The sequence below is a fragment of the Eulemur rufifrons genome, chromosome 15 (assembly GCF_041146395.1).
Source record: "Eulemur rufifrons isolate Redbay chromosome 15, OSU_ERuf_1, whole genome shotgun sequence".
In the NCBI taxonomy this organism is placed as follows: Eukaryota; Metazoa; Chordata; class Mammalia; order Primates; family Lemuridae; genus Eulemur; species Eulemur rufifrons.
The window spans coordinates 9,904,651-9,923,513 of record NC_090997.1 but is presented as its reverse complement, the minus strand read 5'-3'; the positions used below and the strand labels follow the sequence as shown (position 1 = coordinate 9,923,513).

Below are 18,863 nucleotides of genomic sequence, written 5' to 3'. Positions count from 1 at the left end.
TGACAGGCAGACAGAGGATCCACAATAATAAAGTAGGTAAGCAGTCACTATATACACAAATGATTTATTGAGTATACATTGTATGCCAGTGCTTTACATACATTATTTCTAATTCTCATATGACTCTGCAAACTGCTTTTACAAATGAGAAGACTGAAGCTCCAGAAAGTTAAGTAATGAAGTAAACTTATAGCCAGTCAGTTGTGCAGTCGGCATTTGAGCCCAGAGCCCAGGTCACTTTGGTGCTAACTCCTATGTGCTTTTGGGGTTGGAGACCTGGTGCCCCCACTCCCATAGCCCTTTGATGCTGTGCACCACCCACCTCCTGCCTGCCCTTGCTCCTGTCTCCTCTTTCCAGTGATGTTCTTGTGGCATTCTAGAATGTCGGAAGTGGGCACTGAAGCACAGAGAAGGCAAGTGACTTGCCCATGTTTGCACAGCAAGTTGTGACAGAGTGAGAGTTAGAACCTTGTCCATCCAGCCTGGACGAGAGGATGGTGGGTGGGGACAGCTCTGCTCCCTTGCCCTCCCTCCTGCTGACTCCAGGGTTGGGATTGTGTCAGGATCTACCATTTGGCTGGACAGAGTGGCCTCCCTGCTGCCCACCTGAGGTCATTACTCTCTCCGCCCTTAATTAAATCCCTTCCCGGCCAGCCTGCTTGTTAGAGGCAGAGGTGTCGGGGGAGAATCAGCAGAATCACAGCCCAGAGAAGTGCTGAGTGGGAGCCTCCTGGCCACTGGGTGGAAAGGGCATCTCTTCACGGGGTGAGCCCATGGGCAGGATGATGCAGCAACTCAGCACGCCGGTGTCTGGCAGGCAGCTCGGAGCAGCCCCCAAGGAAGTGCCAGGAAGTCTCTCCGTCACTCATGAGCGGGTGCTGAGTGTCATTTGTGGATGCTTTACCACTTGCATACTGCATCCAAGTAGCCTCACATCTTAGTAGGTTTTCCCAACAGTCCTGTGGTATAGCATCGACAGAAAAATCCAAACTCTAAAATAATTTAAAGGGGTTTATTCTGAGCCGAATGTGTGTGACCACAGCCCAGGGGACAGGTTCTCAAGAAGTCTTGAGAAAACGCTCCTGAGGCAGCCGGATTATAGTTTGGTTTTTATACATTCATAGGGACAGGAATTACAGGTAAAACCATAAATCTAATACAGGGGTTCATCCCTAAAAGGTGGGACATCTCGAAGCGGTGGGCCTGCAAGTCGTAGGTGGGTTTTAGGGATTCTTTAGTGGCAATTGGTTGGAAGAGGTAAGCTTTGTCTGAAGCCTTGGCGTCAGTGGACAGGATGGTAGCGGTCACTAGGAAGGTGAGTTAAGGTGAGGGGGGCTTCTATCTCTCATGCGATGCTGTACAGGAATCAGGTTAGAACATAAATCGCGTTATTTCGGGTTAATAAAACCCATGAAGTGAGATTTTATTGTTTGTAGGCATGACTCGCCAAGCCTCTTGGAAAGGAATTTGGGCAAAAGAAAAAAGGTCCGAGTTCAGTCCTCAATAGGTAGCAGCGGTACCACTCCCGTTTGACAAAGGAGCGAGAGCTCCTTGTTCAGGATAGCTCAGCTAGCAGATGGCGGGGCCAGCGCTTGATCCTGCTCTTCAAACACCAAATCCCGACTTCACCATGGCTGCTTTTCATTGCATAAACATATTCTAAGCCCTGTGTTCAGTGCTGAACACATATCCTTGTACTTAATTTTCACGAAGACACCATATGATCAATATTATTAACCCATTTTTCAGCTGAGAAAACTGAGTGAGGTTTGGAGTTGGGAAGTTGGGAAGGGCCTCAGCTGGCATGGCACAGTCAGTAGGCTTTCCTCACTACGGCACAGATTCCACCTGGGCACTGACACAGTTTCCTTCTTCAAAGAGCTTCTGATCTGACAGCAGGGGAGGATTGTAACTGAGGGAAAAGGTGAGGCCCCAGGACCCATCCACGACATACCGAGGGCTTCGTTTCACCGTGATTTGCCGTGTTAAGGGTGCTGTGGTTTGAATGTCTGTGGGGTAAAACCTCACCCCCAATGTGACCGTACAAAGAAGTGGGGCCTTTAAGAAGTGAACCAGTCATGAGTGCAGAGCCGTCTTGGGTGGGATCAGGGCCCTTGGGTGGGAACAGGGAGCTCTGTCTTTCTCACCCTCCCACCTGCCGCAAGGACGCAGCGAGAAGGCCCTCGCAACGCCAGTGCTTTGATCTTGGACTTCCAGCCTCCAGAACTGTGAGAAAATAAATTTTGGGGTTTTTTTTAATCAATTACTCAGTCTGTGATATTCTGTTAAGCAGCATGAGTGGACTAAGACTAAGGGTCACTGCTGACTTCACTATTGTCATTGAAACAAAACCTAGTGTTTTCTGTTCACTCCTTTGTTCCCAGGCACTGTGCTAAGTGTTCAGCACACTTGACCTCATCTAACCTGACGCTATTCCTGCAAAGTAGGTGCTAGTGTTCCTGTTAAACTGAGGCAGAGGAGGTGAGGCAATCTGCCCGGGGTCACACAGCTGGTCAGTGCGGGAGTGGGACGTGACCCCCTGCGTGCACCACCACGCTTCGTCTTCGGCAGCCTCTCCCCAGGTCCTGCTCCGGAGCTGCCCTGCTCTTCGAGCCTCAGGACGCAGGCACAAGAGCAGGCAGACGGCCAGGCGGCCCTTCTCCCCCACCCAGGCCCCCTCCCCAGGCGCTGCCCACTGCCCCGGGTGAGGCAGGGCCAACCAGGGCCAGGACAACATAACCAGGAAGCCCCTGCGGTGGTGGCTGCCCCCCAAGCATTCATCAGCCTCGCTGGAGTGACAGATATATTTCCAACAACCTCTGCTCTCTTGCCCACCAGGCAGAATTTGCTTTGTGATAGGATATTTTTTGTCATTTTTTATTGTGGTAAAACATATATGATGTAACATTTACCATCTTAACCACTTTTAAGTGTACAGAGCAGTAGCATTAAGTACATTTACAACGTTGGGCAGCCATCACCATCTAGGACTTTTTCATCATTGCAAACTGGAACCTTGTACCCATTAAACAGTAATTCCCATTTCTCCCTCCCCCAGCCCCTGGCAACCACGTTTCTGCTTATGTCTCTATGGATTCGACACCTCTAGGTCATTTACATTAGTGGAATCACACAGCATTTGTCTGTTTGTGCCTCATATCTTCAAGGTTTATCCAGGTTGTAACGTATCAAACTTTCATAAAACTATGGAATGCTTCACAAATTTGTGTTCTCCTTGTGCGGGGGCTATGCTGACCTTCTCTGCATGGTTTTACTTTTAGTATAAGTGCTGCCCAAGTGAGCACTGTGATAGCATTCTTTTTATTTTTCTTTTTTTTTTTCAAAATTTTTACCGGGGTACAAACATTTAAGTTACATATATCGCATTTGCACCACCTGAGTCGGAGCTACAAGTGTGCCCATGTAATAAAGACATCTGCACTCAAAGGTGATAGTATTTTGAAGGAGGCTGGCGCTGACTTTGCCCTGTGATGCCCCCATGAAATTATGGATCTGCCAACTGGGGTGAATGATCAGATCGGGTTCACCCTTAGGTGGTGTTGACTTGGCGTCTGCTGGTTGTTCCAGCGCGTCTTGATGCAGCTGGTGGGGAATCTTCATTTTGCACACGTCTATGTTTACAACAAGGTATAATTGATCTGACACCTTCTGCGTTTTTTCTCTAAGTGATGAATTGTTGTTGAGCAAGCTCTTCTCAGCTCCTCTAGGAGATAAATGACAACTATCATCACCGTAGCCATCATTCTTGTGCTACCAAATGGCCCGGGGAAGGAGTAGACAGTTGATCCCTACTGCACTTAATTTCTCACACTTAGCACAGAAGGTTGGCATTACTATCCCATTTCACACATGAGGAAACTGAGGCTTGGAGAGAGGAAAGAAATGGTCTAGAGCAGCAGTGCCCAACCTTTTGGCTCCAGGCAACCTGGTTTCATGGGAGGCAATTTTTCCACGGATGGGGGTGGGGGATGGTGAGGCAGAGTTCAGGCAGTGGTGCACGGCACAGCTCCTAACAGGCCACGACTGGTACCGGGACGTGGCCTGGGGGTTGGGGACCGCAGGTCTAGAGTCACACAGCTGGTCAGGGCAGAACTGGCCTCCACAGAGATATTTCTCTCTGATTCCAAAGCCCATACTCTTTCCTCTAAGACATGCAAACCCAGTCCTTGGGGACTGGAAGCTAAGGACAATTTAATACAGAAAAAAGTTCCATATCTGTAAAGACTTGAATGAGGAGACAGAGACACAGAGAGAGGTTACATGGGCTGGAGAGCTTGCCCGGTCCGGCTCCGCCCGCCATGAAGGGGACACTGCTTGAGAGCAGAGTGGGAGTCGGGAGGCCCAAGGTGGCCCTGGGGGAAGCACAGGGCCATTGCACTGACAGTCCGCTCAGCCTGCGCCACGGTGGGATACATGAGACTCCGCTGTACTCTCGGGGAGGGCGTGCTCACGAGAAGGGTGATATTCCAGTGGGGGAATGTGGGGTCTGACTCTGTCCTCTGCTGCCCAGACCCCTCTCACCCGCAGGGAAAAGGGCCAAAGACAAATTGGCGTGCGATCAGACGGGAGCAGCCGGCAAGCAGGCTGGACTCTGTGTTAAAGGGAAATGGTCGGGAGAAGTGAAAACCCGAGGTGGGGTGACAGAGCTGCCTCACAGCTTGTCCGGGCGGCCCAGGGGGCGGCGTTAGGGCTGGCGGGAGGAAGTAGTGAGCTGTCAGACCACAGCCTCACGTGAGCCACTCAGGGTTGTGCGGAGCTGGGGTGATGGCCTGGCAGGTCCCTGGAAGTGTGTGAGCGGAGGGTGCTGACAGCCTGTAAGCCTGTTATGGAGGCGCTGATGACCGGGGTGGCTCTCAGGGCCACTCCCAGCCCAGAGCTCCTGCGGTCTGTGGACGGAGAGGGCAGAGGGAGACCTGGGACTGGCCAGTGGACACTGGTGAGTCGGCAGGAGAAGGGCGTGGACTGGAGGGAAGCGGTCCCAGTGCCCTGCACCAGGACAGACTGCAGAGCTCGGACAGCGGGGCCGCCTGAGCCGGCCGGGTACCTGCCCCGCCAGCTGGCACCTGGTCTCATGCCCGGATTCCGTGCTCTGTCCTCACTGGGGCCATGGACAGCGCCCTCGGTCACAATCACTAGCATAAACTGAGCGCTCACTAGGGATCAGACACCGTTCAAATTACAGGGATTGACTCGGTCCCCATAGCAACCCTGTGAGGGGGGGTCAATCATCGGCCCCCTTTGACGGGGAGGTTAAGTGGCTTGCCCGAGGTCACGCAACTGGTCAGTGACGGGGCCAGGGTCCACTGCCAGCGCCTGTACTCTGATCTCCCGCTTATCCTCTGCGTGAAGGAGCCCCACGGAACAGGGCAGAATGCCTTCCCCGACAAGCCATCTCCACCAACACTGGCGCTGGCGACCTTCCCAAACCTCTGCCAGGCAGCTGGGTCTGCCATGCTGCCCATGCCAGGGAGCAAAGGCAGGGCCTCCCCAAGCGTGATCCTCACCTGTGACCAGGTGAACTCTGGGGAAATGAGCACAGAGGCAGCCTGCTGGGGCTCAGCTCGCTTTGGCCTAATTTCCAGTAACCTCTGCAATCACTCAGCCACGTGTCTTCTGAAAAAGAGTCAAACTGGGGGTGGGGGTGGGAGGGAGATAGAGAGTTCAAGTGTTGAAGCCAAGACATCTCCCTGCCAGCCCAGCCAGGACCAGGCACTGCCCAAGCCGCCCAGGCTCTAGCTTGTGTGAGGTTTACCTGCCTCAGATCCCCGCGGCCTGGATCTCCACCATCAGAGAGACATTTCTTTTGGGCTAAGTGGGTTAAGCATGGCCCACTCCTTTATGTAACGGACCCCCACGTGGAGCTCACTCTGTGCCCGACACTGACCTGGGTGCTTTGTGAATCATGACTCACTGAATCCTCACAACAACCCTCTAAGGCAGAGACTATGAATGCCCCGTTTCACAGAAATAGGATATTTCTAAGAAACTAAGACGCAGAGAGGTTCAGAAACTTGCCCGAGGTAAGGTATTGCTGCTTAAGTGGCAGAGCCAGGACTCGAACCCTGCGGTCCGGCTCCAGAGTCTGTACGCATGAACACCGCACCCTGCCGCCTCTTCAGCTGCCCTTTCTAGTGGTCACGTTCCTGGGAGGGAGGGCTGACCTCTGTCATTGTCATTGAATTTATCAGGGATTCTTCTTAATGGAGACGCATCAGAAGTGGAAGGGGTGCTTGAAGGTGGGAAGTGAGAAAGCAGGAGCTGGGTATAGAAACAAAGGACCAGAGGGAGCCCGACGTCCCAGTGTGGCCACGGGCTGGCCCTGTCCGAGGATCAGGGGGAAGGGAGGCAGCTCTGCCAGGGGGACTGAGCCGTGGGGAGAGGCTGGGGTGCAGGCTGAGTGTGACAGTCAGAGCACTCCGGGGGCAGATGAGCTTAAGCCAGGCCTGGGGGAACCCTAGAGAAAGCATGCTGCACCCAGAGGTCCTAGGAGTCGAGGGAAGCTGGAAGAACCACAAAGAAGGGATGAAGCCTCCAGCGCCTGGGAGAGCATGGAGAGCAGCTCAGGGCCTGGGCTGAAGCCTCCGTGACCAAGTCCTCCCTTGGCATGAGCTGCGCCTGAGCTGGACAAGCTCCCTGGACTGGCCCGGCTGTCTGCACATATAGAACATTCATTTTATTTACCAATCCAACAAATGTTTTCAAGGGCCTGCTATGTGTCCAGTGTTGCTCTAGCTGCTGGGGAAATATCAGTGAACAAAACAGACAAAATAGTCCTGACTTCAGGGAGCTGACACGGAAGAGAGAAAGACAGACAGCTAACAGCACAATAAGTAAATTACATTGCCTATCGGGCAATAAAAGCACAATGGGGAAAATGGAGCAGAGTGAGAGGCTTGGGGAGCCCCAAGTGTTAAACAGCGTGGTCAGGGCTGGGCTCCCTGAGAACGCAGCACTGGAGCAGAGACTTGAAAGGGTGAGACAGTGAGCACAGGGATATCTGGAGAAGAGCATCCGGGCAAAGGGAACAGCCAGTGCAAAGGCCCTGAGGCAGGAGCACCCTTGACAGGTTCAAGAAGCAGCAGGGAGCCCAGGTTGCAGAGTGAGCCAGGGGGAGTAGGGGACAAAGAAATCAGAGAGGTGAGGGGCAGGTGTGGGGTCTGTGGGCCACGTGAGATGAGCTTCCCAGAGTGCGGGGACGGGTTGAGCAGAGGAAGGACAGGATCCCTCCGACTGCAGAGATGAGTCTGGGGGAGGAGGCAAGGAAGGATGCCCCAATTCAGCAGGGGCGGATGCCCGACCCTGCCTGCCCTTCCAAGGGCTGTGGGAGCAGATGTCTGGGCACACCTGAGGATTGAGGGGCCGGGTGGGCACTCTGCCTCCTAATCTCAACCATGTTGACAGGAATGTGGCTCCTTCACTGGCTGACAGGGTGAAGTCACTGGCAATAAGGCAGGGGAGCCCCATGCTCTCAGGCATAGCAAAGGCAGAAGACCAGGGACAGGTCCTGACCCCCAGCCCCCAGCCCCTGGGCCCTGGCCTTTGGCCACCAGTCCTACCTTGGAAGTTGGTAAGAGGCTTCTGATCCTTGGAGCCCTCACTGAGTCACACCAGCTCCATGATAATCCGGTTCTAAAGAGCAGCCATATGCCTGTCCTCCTTGTCACTCAGGGTGTGTGTTTAGGGAAGGACACCACTTGGCACCAGTCACCAGTAGAGGGGACTCTACAACTTGTACTGGTAATTCTGGTAATTCCCTCTAACAGCTCTGATCCCTAGACCAGAAATAGCAAATCTAAGACACAGGTTCGTCCAGACCTATAGCAATCTGTCCCACTGAATTTGAACACAGCCTCAGAATCCTTCTTAACTCGGGGACCCAGCAGCTAATGCTCAGAGTTGGAACGTAACAGTGAACATATTGGCAAGCCCTCCAGAATCTGGCTTCTGGCCACTACCTTGGTGACCTCTTTTCCTACTGCTCTGTCTTTCCACCTCTCTGTTCCAGCCATGCCATCCTCCTCACCAGTCCTGCCTTGAGGCCTTGGCACTAGCAGCTCCTCCTGCCTGGCAACTGCCCACAGATATCCACGGGCTGCCTCGCTTCCTTCAGACCTCCCATGGCATGGGTCCTGAAGTAGTGAGACCACCCTCGTCACTCACGGGGGTCCCATCTCTGACCCTAATTAGCTATGTGACCTCAGTGCAGTTCAGTTAACCACTGTCTCTACAACGGGGAGCACAATTACTAAATGTACTTGCCAGGGTTATCGTGAACTTGAATTGAGGAAATGTGAAAGGGCTGGGTTCAAATCCTAGCTGAGCACAAACCTCCTCTCCTGTGAGACCTCAGTCGCTTAACCTCTCTGAGCCTCAGTTTCCTCATCTGTAAGGTGGGGATAATACTAGTACCTCCTTCATAGGGTTGCTACCAGGATTAAATTAGTTAATACATGGAGGGTACTCAGAACAGTGTTTGACATATAGTAAGTGCCCAATAAATGTTAGTTGTCATTGTAAAGTAATAGATGGTTTTTGTTTTCCTTTGAAATTGCTGTCAAACAGCTGGCCTCACTCTAAGACTTGCTAAAACCTGATTCTGCTGGATTCAGTTCCGTGTGACACAGGACAGGGGAGATCATGCTCAGTGGCCCCGAAGACCCGGCTTACAACGCTGGCTCAGCTTCTTTCCAGCTGTGTGAACTTGAGCAGGCGTCCTACCTGCGCCTCAGTTTCTCTATCCGCGATGTGGGGATAATTATTCCTGCCTCGTAGACTCAGTGTGCAGAATCAAAGAGATCCTGCCCTTCTAGGGCTTGTGCCATAATAAGGACTCAGTAAATTGCAAAGAACCAGCCACGTCTCCTCCAATCCTTGCAGCTCGTGCGTGGAAGCAGACAGGCCCTTTGGGGCTCGCAGCAAGGAGGAGAGGCTGGGGAGTCAGGGCCGCCTGCGTGGGTGTGATGGGGCCGTGTCATGCGACGTGAGATCTGGTGGCCAGCCAGAGAGGTTGGCAGGCCTGGTTCTGTGACGAGCCAGTAATGAGGTTGCAGGGCCGGGAGGAGGAGTGGGAGATGCTCCACGTGGCTTTTCCAAATTAGTGCTGGAGCCCAGCAGGTAGCAGTGACACCACCACTGGTGGAGGGGAGAGGACAGAGCCCCTAAGAGTGTGGTGCGGGGCGCCGACGGGAGGATGCAGGCTGGAGGGACAGTGCAGATAAATGTTTGGTGACCAGTGTCAATGTCTTCCTCTGACACAAATACACACACACACACACACACACACACGCACACACGCACATACGCCTGCCCATAACAAACTCCCCAGGCTCCCTCATCTCCCCTGCAGGGCTGTGCTGGTCGGGGCTGCAGTGCGGTTGCAGAGGTTGCCAGTGTGTAAAGGCTGGAGCGGGACAGATTCCCGCCGTCCTCACGGCCCCCGGGGCGGTGCACCGGCTAAGGCAGGAGACCTTCCTTCCCTAAGTGGAGACTCAGCACCGGTTTCCACCTCCCCTCAGGCCCGGCTTTCATCACCGCCCCAGGGTCCCCTGGCAGGAGGGGAGGAAGGCCTGGGGAAGGCACTCCCGCTCTTGGGAAGGCTTGGCCCGAGGTGGCACACGCCACTTCCTCCACATCCCATTTGCCAGAAGGTGCCGCTTGGACACACCTCACTGCAGGGGAGGCCGAGGAATGTTGTTTAGGCCGGAGGCCACGGAGGCCACGAAAGGGAGAGAGCAAGTCTGATAGTCAGCCCACAGGCTTTGCCACGAGTTGCAGGAGGAAACTCTTAGACTCCCCTCCCATCCCCATTCCCTGAGGCCCCAAATGCTGTTTATGGGGGCGAAGTCTGTTCCATCAGGAAAGAGTGGGCCTAGCCTGCAAGGGTCTCTGGAGAGGTCACACAGGGGTCACCTTAGAAGTGTCAGGAGATGTGGGAGCCTCTGGGGGAGCGGGGCTGGGCAGTGGGAGAGGGAAAGAACAGTGGCTAACATTGCCTAGGACCAGGCTCCTACACGTGTCACACACGTCACAAATGCCCACACGTTCAGCTGACAAATGGGATTCTCAGATACATAGACACAGCACACACATCTTCTCCAGCGCACACACACACACACTGCACTCACCCACCCCACACGCTTGTTGCTTATCTGCGTCATCCTTGAAAGGTCTTCAGGAGCCCTTGCCCTGAGCCTCAAGGGTATAGAATGACACCTCTCCAGAAAGATCTCAGGAGCGGCCAGGACCTGAGAATTCACCTCTAGCTATCCTTTGCGTTGAAATAAGAATCCCTCACATTTGTCTAGGCCTTAACATTTAACAAAGCACTTTCACTCACTGCTCAGCCATAGGGTAAATATTTACTCAGCATCAACTCCGGGCCAGATAGCATGATTGGCAGCAGAGATACAAAGATGTCCTCAAGGGAAAGGGAGAAACAAACAACCCCCACGGAGAAGGGCTCTACCAGGGGGACTGATGGAAGGAGGTCTAGAGAGAAGGAAGAGAAGGAAGCTCTGGTGAGGTCAGAGGTGCTACATGAGTCAGGTCTTAAAGGACGAGGTCACCGGGTGGAGAAAGAGATGATGTTTCCAGAGGAGGGATGGGATGCTGTATGCACTAGGATCAATGGGCTTACTGGGGGCATGATAGTGATTCTGGGAAGGTGGAAAGGTGTTTCCTAAAGCTGGAGTTCCACCAGGTCCTGCCAAGATGCACTGCTGCTGACATGAAGTAATGATAATTTTTCCCCAAGTGCGAGGAAGTAATGACAAGTTAATAGAATATTCTCATCAAATTACGTGTTACCTCCTGTGACGTTCATGATTCACTCAGAAAAATAAAACAACAATTAGGGTTTTGCAAGAGGGAATTCAGTGCAGGGACTGCGTTGCAGAGATGACACAGTTAACCAGGGGATGGCAAAGTGTCACAGAGATTGGCAACAGCAGGGAGCCACTAGCACCTAACCACCCCCATCCAAAGCTGGAAGACCACGGGAGGAGATGGTGTGAACAGAGAGTAAGATCCAAGTGTATCTGGCAGGAGCTGGAATCACAGAGGAGACTCAAGGGCTGCCAGGGAGAAACCACTGGGAGAAGAAAAAGAGAAAGAGGTGCCTGGCCTCTCTGCCTCCCTCCACGGCCTCCCTCGGCCAGCTGTACCTGCAGCCCTAGGGCACAGGAGCCGAGCAACAGAGCAACAGGCGAGGAGCCTGGCAAATGTATTTCCCCACCGCGCATAGCAGGGCAGGCGAAGGGGGCAAGCAGATTTGAGAGCAAACAGTACAATAACCAGTACGCTCCTGTGATCTCTTAAACCTCTGCTACCAGCTGTAGATATGTTTGCTAGTGCTAAACTGAACAAACAAATGCCAAACGAGTACTAACAGACAGAGAGAAAGAAAAGACAAACAACTCAGAAGCAGCCGCTTGTGCTTGTTTTGTTTTTCCTGGGTAAGTGCTTGGGGTTGCAGTTTCAAATTGTCTTTTAGAGCTTGCGAGCTTAATTAAATTTAACACATTGGAGCAACTTAAAATAGCAATTCATGTTTTCTGCTAACAGAGATGGTGCTAGTTTCCATGACGGAAAGCAATCTATCAGGATTTCAGGAACATGTTTTTCGCAGAGAGGGCAGCGACCCGATGGCTGAGCCAGTTACTGTCCTTTGTCCCTTGGATCCACTCTCCTGTCCTCCACCTTGCTGTGTACCGTAGAAGGCAGACCAGTGTGCGCCCATGAACTTGGGCTTTTGGCTGGGTTCAGCCGTGGAGAGCAGCAGGTGCTTGGGGCAGAGAAGTGAGGTCGGGCTACTCATTTGTCTGCTTCCCACCCTGTGAGGTTTGCCCAGCAGCTTCTGTTCCTCAACCAAATTCTCTAGACCAGCGGTCCCCAACATTTTTGGGACCAGGGACCGGTTTCATGGAAGACAATTTTTCCATGGACGGGGGGTGGGAATTGATAGTTTCTGGATCAATCAAGCACATTATGTTTATTGTGCAGTCAAACCTCTCTGCTAATGATAATCTGTATTTGCAGCTGCTCCCCAGTGCTAGCATCACCGCCTCAGCTCCACCTCAGATCATCGGGCATTAGAGTCTCATAAGGAGCGCACAACCTAGATCCCTCGCATGCGCAGTTTACAGTAGGGTTCCTGCTCCTAAGAGAATCTAATGCCGCTGCTGATCTGACAGGAGGCGGAGCTCAGGCAGTGATGAGAGCGATGGGGAGCGGCTGTAAATACAGATGAAGCTTCACTCTCATGCCTGCTCCTCACCTCCTACAGTGTGGCCTGGTTCCTAACAGGCCACGGACCAGTACCAGTTCTCAGCCTGTGGGTTGGGGACCACAGCTCTCAATCAATGTGTATCAATGGCAGGGAGGGGTGATTTTGCCCCAGAGGACATTTGGCAATGTTTGGAGACCTTTGGTTGTCACACTGGGGGCGTGTTCTGGCATCTAGTGGGTAGAGGCCAGGGATGCCATCGACATCCTACAATGCAGAGGACAGCCCCACATAGCCAAGACTTGTACAGCCCAAAGTGTTGACAGTGCCGAGGCTGAGAAAGCCTGCTCTGGGCCAGCATTCCTCAAGCTGTTCTTTATGAAGGACCAGTTTTGCTTTCCCCCAATCTGTTGCAGACCAGTGCTTTTGTAAGAATAGAAATAAATTATCAGAAAAAAAATCATCATGCATTTCAATGTGACAACCAATGCAGAATTGGTATAAAAATTTAACACTTACTCTCAACTTCTGTACTGTTTGATCATGGAAGGGGGACACTAGTTCATGGACAGCATAGCATCCATCTGGGGGCCACACCATGAGCAATACTGACCTACACGAGTCTCTCTCCTTTGTGGGCCTGGGGGTGGGGAGAGGGTTATTGCATGTTCCCTGTTGTCCCCCAAACCCTATCCATGTCTTTGCAATTAGTCCCTTTATAAATGAGGTCTTCAATTATCCCTCTGGGAGTGTGCCTTCTGCCCCTGAGGGGCCTGGCTGATTCCGGGTGTTTTCCTACCTGAGCAAGTTTTTAAGAATGTGGGAAAAGTCAGAGGGCATGTGGCTGGGAGGACAAGAACGTGAGGGCAGCCTGGTTCGGGCGCCCAGCTAAGGAGCTTGGACTGTCTCTTGTAGATCGTGGCTAGCTCTTGGGGAGTGTCTCAGCGGGCAGGGGGCAAGGCCACAGTTGTGTTTTAGGTGGAGCGCTCTGGAGATGGTGGTGTGACAGTGGAGTCTCAGGGAGCACAGGCTGAGGCAGAGAGCCTGCCTGGGTGCTGCTGTGTCCGTGCGGACCAGAAAGGGAGCGGCCTAAGCAAAGGGCTGTATGCGGAGTAGAGGGCAGAGCGCTGTGCACACGGTGCAGCCTCCCAACCAGAGCGGTGGGTTGAAGGCAGGAACAAAGGGGCAACCCGGGCTCCCTAGATCCAGCTTAGGGGATAGTGGGTGGTTTGTTGGGGACATGAAGGGGGAGACAGGGGCACACAGGTGGAGATGAATTCCGTTTCAGTCACTAGAGTTTGAGTCCTGCCCACTTCGCGTGCTGTTCTTGTGCAGTTTGTCCACTGGCTGCCCGGAGCAGGGAGTGGTCTAGCTTTTGATTAAGAGGTGTGGGCTCTGGATCCCAGTGGGTCCCATCTCCCCTCAGCCCTGTCACCCTTCCCCCAAGGGGAAGTACAAACTGTTTTGCTTCCTCCTTCTCTAACTGGGAGTGATAATAACTTCCTTGCGGGGTTGGCGGGCGGTTAAATGAGATGATGCACGTAAACTTCCCAGCACAAGGTAATCCCTCAGGGATATGATTATTATTGTTATTAGGCAAACTGGACCTTGCCAGCTGGGGCCATTTGAGTCAGCTGGCTCTGGCTCTCCTGAAGTTCCCTCAACTCCTCCTGCCCCGAGATACACATACACACATCCTGGGGCAGAGGAACCAGGAGCTGCCTTCCCGCTCTTCATCTGACCCTGGGAAGCAGGCTTGTTCCTCGGTTTCTGATGGGCTGGTTACAGTGGGAAGCTTTTCCAAGCCTGGTCCTCCCTGGTGCCAGCGGCCTGCCAGGAATCAGCCTCGCCCTGTTAGACCTGCATCAGCAGCTTCATCGCATTGCCAGCTCCCCTGACTTGGGAAGCAGACAGGGCCCCACACAAAGTCACCCAGGAAGGACAGGAAGATGGGACAGTGTCTGAGATGCGGCATCGCTCAGTGGTCAGAAGCAGAGCCCTGGAGCCAGACTGCCTGCTTTGGCTCCAGCTCTGCCACGTACTAGCTGGGCATCCTTGGGCATGGAGCTAAACCTTGCTGTGCCTCGGTTTCTTATCTGTAAAGTGGCAAAGACAGAATAGCAAATACCTTCTGACAATTATTGGGAGTATTAAATGAGGTATCCCCCTTAGATATCTCAAAGTAATGCCCGGCACAGAGTAAGCCCTCATATTAGCTACTCTTCATCTTTTGTTGTTATTAGCAGTAGCAATGGTAATAGTATTAGAGTCTGCTTCCTAGGAGAAAGTGGCTAAACACTGAGACAACTTCTGGGCTTGTAGTGCATTTTTCTGTGTCCTGACATTTTTCGTGTTAAATGGAGCAATGAATGTGGAAACCCATGTCATGGAACAGGTATTCAATTAACAAACACGCCGGCCCCCTCCTTAACTGGATATGCTGTTACATTGCTCATGCCCAGCAAGGTGGTGGAGCGCAGTGAGGTGAGCCAACTGGAGCTCACTCCCGGGTCTCAGTCCCTGCTCTGCCATGTTATCTTTGCTCGACACCTCTGCACCTCTGTTTCCCCATCTGTCAAAGGAGGACCAGAGAGTTGCTGTAGGACCACGTTGACATAGGGCACTTAAAACAGAGCCTGGTACGAGGTTACCAGCTGATGTTTGCCCTGATTATTGTCACTGTTCTGGGTGTGCTTAGCTCTTGCCTTTCCAACTCACATCACTAGCCCCGAGGGAGAAGGAACTAGGCCTCTGGGAACTCAAGTGTTCCCTGCAGCACTGGCCACATGGGGCCCCTGGGGCGCTGCCCAGCAGATGTCCCAGCAGGCCGGGATCCTGATGGTGGAGGAGTGTGAGCCGCAGTGGGCTCTGAGCACTGCTCCAGGGAAGAGAGTAGATGACCAGCCACAGGCCAAGGCAGACTTTCCACTGAAATGAGGAAAAACGCCCCCATAACTGTTGCACGGTAAGGAATGAGCCCAGACTGTGGACCCAGAAGCTAGTGTTAAAAAAGTCCCAACTGCATCATCCTAGCGGTCCCAGCTCTGTGACAAATGACTTAGCCTCTCTGAGTGTCAGCCTATCCTTCCCTGTGACGTGTGAGCGCTGATCACTGCCCTCACAGGACTGCTCTGAGGCCCAGGTAAAAGTGTGGCTGTGAGGTCTTTGGATAGGCCTAAGGCGCTGGCCGCAGGGTCCTGGCTGGGTCCGCCCCAAACACTGTGCTGGGGTGGGGGTGGGCTTGGGGGCTCAGTTTCCTCCAGTGCGGCTCCCCCGGCAGAGAGGGCCGAGATGCTGAGGAGGGAGGCAGCGGCCCCCAGGGCTGCCCACTGACAGCATGTCAATATCTGCCTGTCAGCTCCAATCCTTCCCACGGTTGCCAGGTGGAAGTTTTCAGACTTTGGTATTTCCTATTTGAGATCTCAATTAAGTTGCCTGGCTCCGGGTTTGAGGGGTTGATGGGAGCTCATGAAGCCCTTTCATTCTGAGGCAGTAGGGAATGGGAGAATGGGACTTTGGGGGAATGGCGGAGCTCCCAGGAAAGCTACAGAATGGCACTCTCAGGCCTAGGTAAGTATTTCTGCAGGAGTGTTCATGGAGGTGACAAAGGCACCATCTCTGGAGACAGCAGAAGGCAGGATGCCTCGACAAGGGTCCTAGAGATCAGGGTTTGCATCCAGGCTGCAGGCAGGAGGGGCCCAGGCTGCAGTGGGCAGGCCCCGGCGTGGGGAGACTGCTGCCCGCAGACTCTCCCCTAGGGTGCAGGGGGCAGTCAACGCCCTCCTGACTAGAGAAACTCCCCCCAGGGCTCTTGGATGAACCTGGCTACTATGGATACAAGGAGAGATTGTCCCTCTCTTCCGGGATGCAGAATTGCCCTCCAGGCTTCAACACTGCACTGTCCCTCCCACTCTGAGCAGCGCGCCAGTCCCCTTGTGCTTAGAGCCCCAGCCGCAGGCTGTAGCAGCAAATGCTCTCCCTCCTGAGTCACGAGAAAGTCTTGGAGACGAGGGTGGTGGCGGCTCCTCCGGGCAGGACCTTGTCTCTGACTCAGCACAGCACCTGGCCCAGAGGGAAGGCTCAGGAGGGGTTGAGTGCGGTCCTGACGAACCTCAGAGGACGAGGCAAGGCTGGACCGAGCCCGACGCTGGAGAGGGGCCAGGCTGACTCGACTGTCAGCCTGCGCTCTCCAGAGGCTAAAGGGACATTTGCAGCAGATATGGGGGAAGGAGGGAGGTGGCGTGTCCTCGTTATAGTCTCTGCTTCTTCACACCTTTAACCTCTCTGCCTCTGGTGTCTCTCCCTCGCCCTCTGTGTGTCCCCCCTCACCTCTGCTTGAGTCTCTCCCCTTCTTCTCTTCACCTTCACCTCTCAACGCCTCTTGCCTCTGCCTCGCACTGTCCCTTTCCCGCTCCCTTCCTCTTCACGCTCACTGCCTTTTGGTTTGTGTATCTTCTGGGTCATCTTCCTCACCTGATCTCTGATGTGTCTTTTTCTGTCCACATCTCTCTGTGATGCTCCATCCCTGAATCGTTCTCTCTCTCTTTCCTTTTCACCCCAACCGATCTCTCTGTTTCCTGACCTGGGTCTCTACTGACATCTCCTTCGTCTTCGCTATTCCCTGCTCCCTATTCCTGTCACCTGCTGCCCCCTGCCTGCCTCCTCCCCCTCCTCTCTGTCTCTCCCTTTTTGTGTCTGTTCACCCCTCTGTGGCTCTTTCTTGCGCTGGGCCCCTGTGTCTCTCTGTCCCTGTGTCTGTCTGTCTCTGTCTCTCCCCTCCCTCTCTGTCACTCTCTCTCTTTCTGCCTCCATTCCCGTCCCATCACCCTGCCCTTCCCCCCCCCACCCCTCATGCTCTGTGTCCACTCCCTCCCCAGGATGATCCCAGCCTCCAACAAGGCCTTCGTGGTCAACAACCTGGTGTCCGGGACTGGCTACGACTTATGTGTGCTGGCCATGTGGGACGACACGGCCACGACGCTCACAGCCACCAACATCGTGGGCTGCGCCCAGTTCTTCACCAAGGCCGACTACCCACAGTGCCAGTCGATGCACAGCCAGATCCTGGGTGGCACCATGATCCTGGTCATCGGGGGCATCATCGTGGCCACGCTGCTGGTCTTCATCGTCATCCTCATGGTGCGATACAAGGTCTGCAACCACGAGGCGCCCGGCAAGATGGCTGCAGCAGTGAGCAACGTGTACTCGCAGACCAACGGGGCCGCGCCGCCCCCGGGGACCAGCACGCTGGCAGCGCCACAGGGCCCGGCCAAGGTGGTGGTGCGCCGCGAGCGCGCGGACTTCGGTGTCAGCCTGGCGCGAGGCAGTGACTCCTCCTCCTCCAGCTCCCTGGGCAGCGGGGAGGCGGCGGGGCTGGGACGGGGCCCCTGGAGGCTCCCACCCCCCGCCACGCGCCCCAAGCCCAACCTTGACCGCCTGATGGGGGCCTTTGCTTCCCTGGACCTCAAGAGTCAGAGAAAGGAGGAGCTGCTGGACTCCAGGACTCCAGCCGGGAGAGGCTCTGGGACCTCGGCCAGGGGCCACCAGTCGGACAGAGAGCCGCTGCTGGGGCCCCCCGCCGCGCGGGCCAAGAGCCTGCTCCCCTTGCCCCTGGAGGGCAAGACCAAACGCAGCCACTCCTTCGACATGGGGGACTTCGCGGCTGCCGCAGCGGGGGGCGTCGCCCCCGGTGGCTACAGTCCCCCTCGGAGGGTCTCGAACATCTGGACGAAGCGCAGCCTCTCTGTCAACGGCATGCTCTTGCCCTTTGAGGAGAGTGACCTGGTGGGGGCCCGGGGGACTTTTGGCAGCTCCGAGTGGGTGATGGAGAGCACGGTGTAGGCCGGGGGCGGGCGTCCTCCCTGCCCTGCTTTCGGGGTGGGGAAGAAGGGGGAAGAATCTTTACTGGCAAGTGTTTGTGGAGTTTCCATGGTGATGTTTACATCCAGAGACAGTTTTGTCTCCCTGTCAACGGCCTCTTGTTCCCCGCCCCCCCCCCTCCGACCCCCACCCACCCACGTCACCTCCCCACCACCCAGCCGGGTTGTTGTGCTCAGGGAACGCGGACTCGCTAAAATGTCGGACTGAGCCCTGAGTGTTTGGAAAGGCGAGACCCGCCTTTCTAACCACAAATGTAGCCTACAAGCAAGCGGCTTTGGATTGCTTATGGGTCCGGTGTTGTTTTTATTTCTTAATTTATATTTTCCATTTCCCAGACTCCTCCTCTTCATTCCCGTGGATAATCGAGAGAGTTTCCTGTAGACATGAAGGGTGTCCCAGCAGCCCTGGCTGTGGGTGATTGTTGCCAATTGACAAGAGAAGGGAATGATTCGGTTCCACACCTGTTTGGGGGAAGACTGTGGAGTCCCCTGCCCAGAGCCCCCATTATTCCCCCGCAAGCCCACACCCCACACTGGGAGGGGTGAGTGGCCCCTGACACCCCACCCGGTTTCCTTTGCTCCTCAAACATGAGCTCACACCCATCACAGCAGCTTAAACCAGAAGGGTAACTTCCGGGATTCTTTCTGTGGGCAGGGAGAGGGGCTTCATGCTGTAGGGCGGAGGGACCCTAACTTCTGGAGTTGCCTGTCTTTCTAGGAAGCTGGGGCAGAAAGGTGCT

The 18,863-nt window shown here is 54.4% G+C and overlaps 1 protein-coding gene and 1 non-coding gene across 2 annotated transcripts in view; one reads left to right on the top strand and one right to left on the bottom strand.

Annotated features, from left to right (window-relative positions):
• Positions 1-18,085, top strand: part of LRFN2 (leucine rich repeat and fibronectin type III domain containing 2) — a 39,448-nt gene extending 21,363 nt beyond the window's left edge. Inside the window, exon 2 of the mRNA XM_069488864.1 lies at positions 17,122-18,085. Within this exon, the coding sequence (XP_069344965.1) occupies positions 17,122-18,085 (964 nt within the window). The remainder of the gene's footprint in view (positions 1-17,121) is intronic.
• Positions 3,201-3,305, bottom strand: LOC138396142 (U6 spliceosomal RNA). Its single transcript, XR_011235618.1, has one exon. It is a non-coding gene; the product is annotated as a U6 spliceosomal RNA (small nuclear RNA).
• Positions 18,086-18,863: the final 778 nt, after the last annotated feature.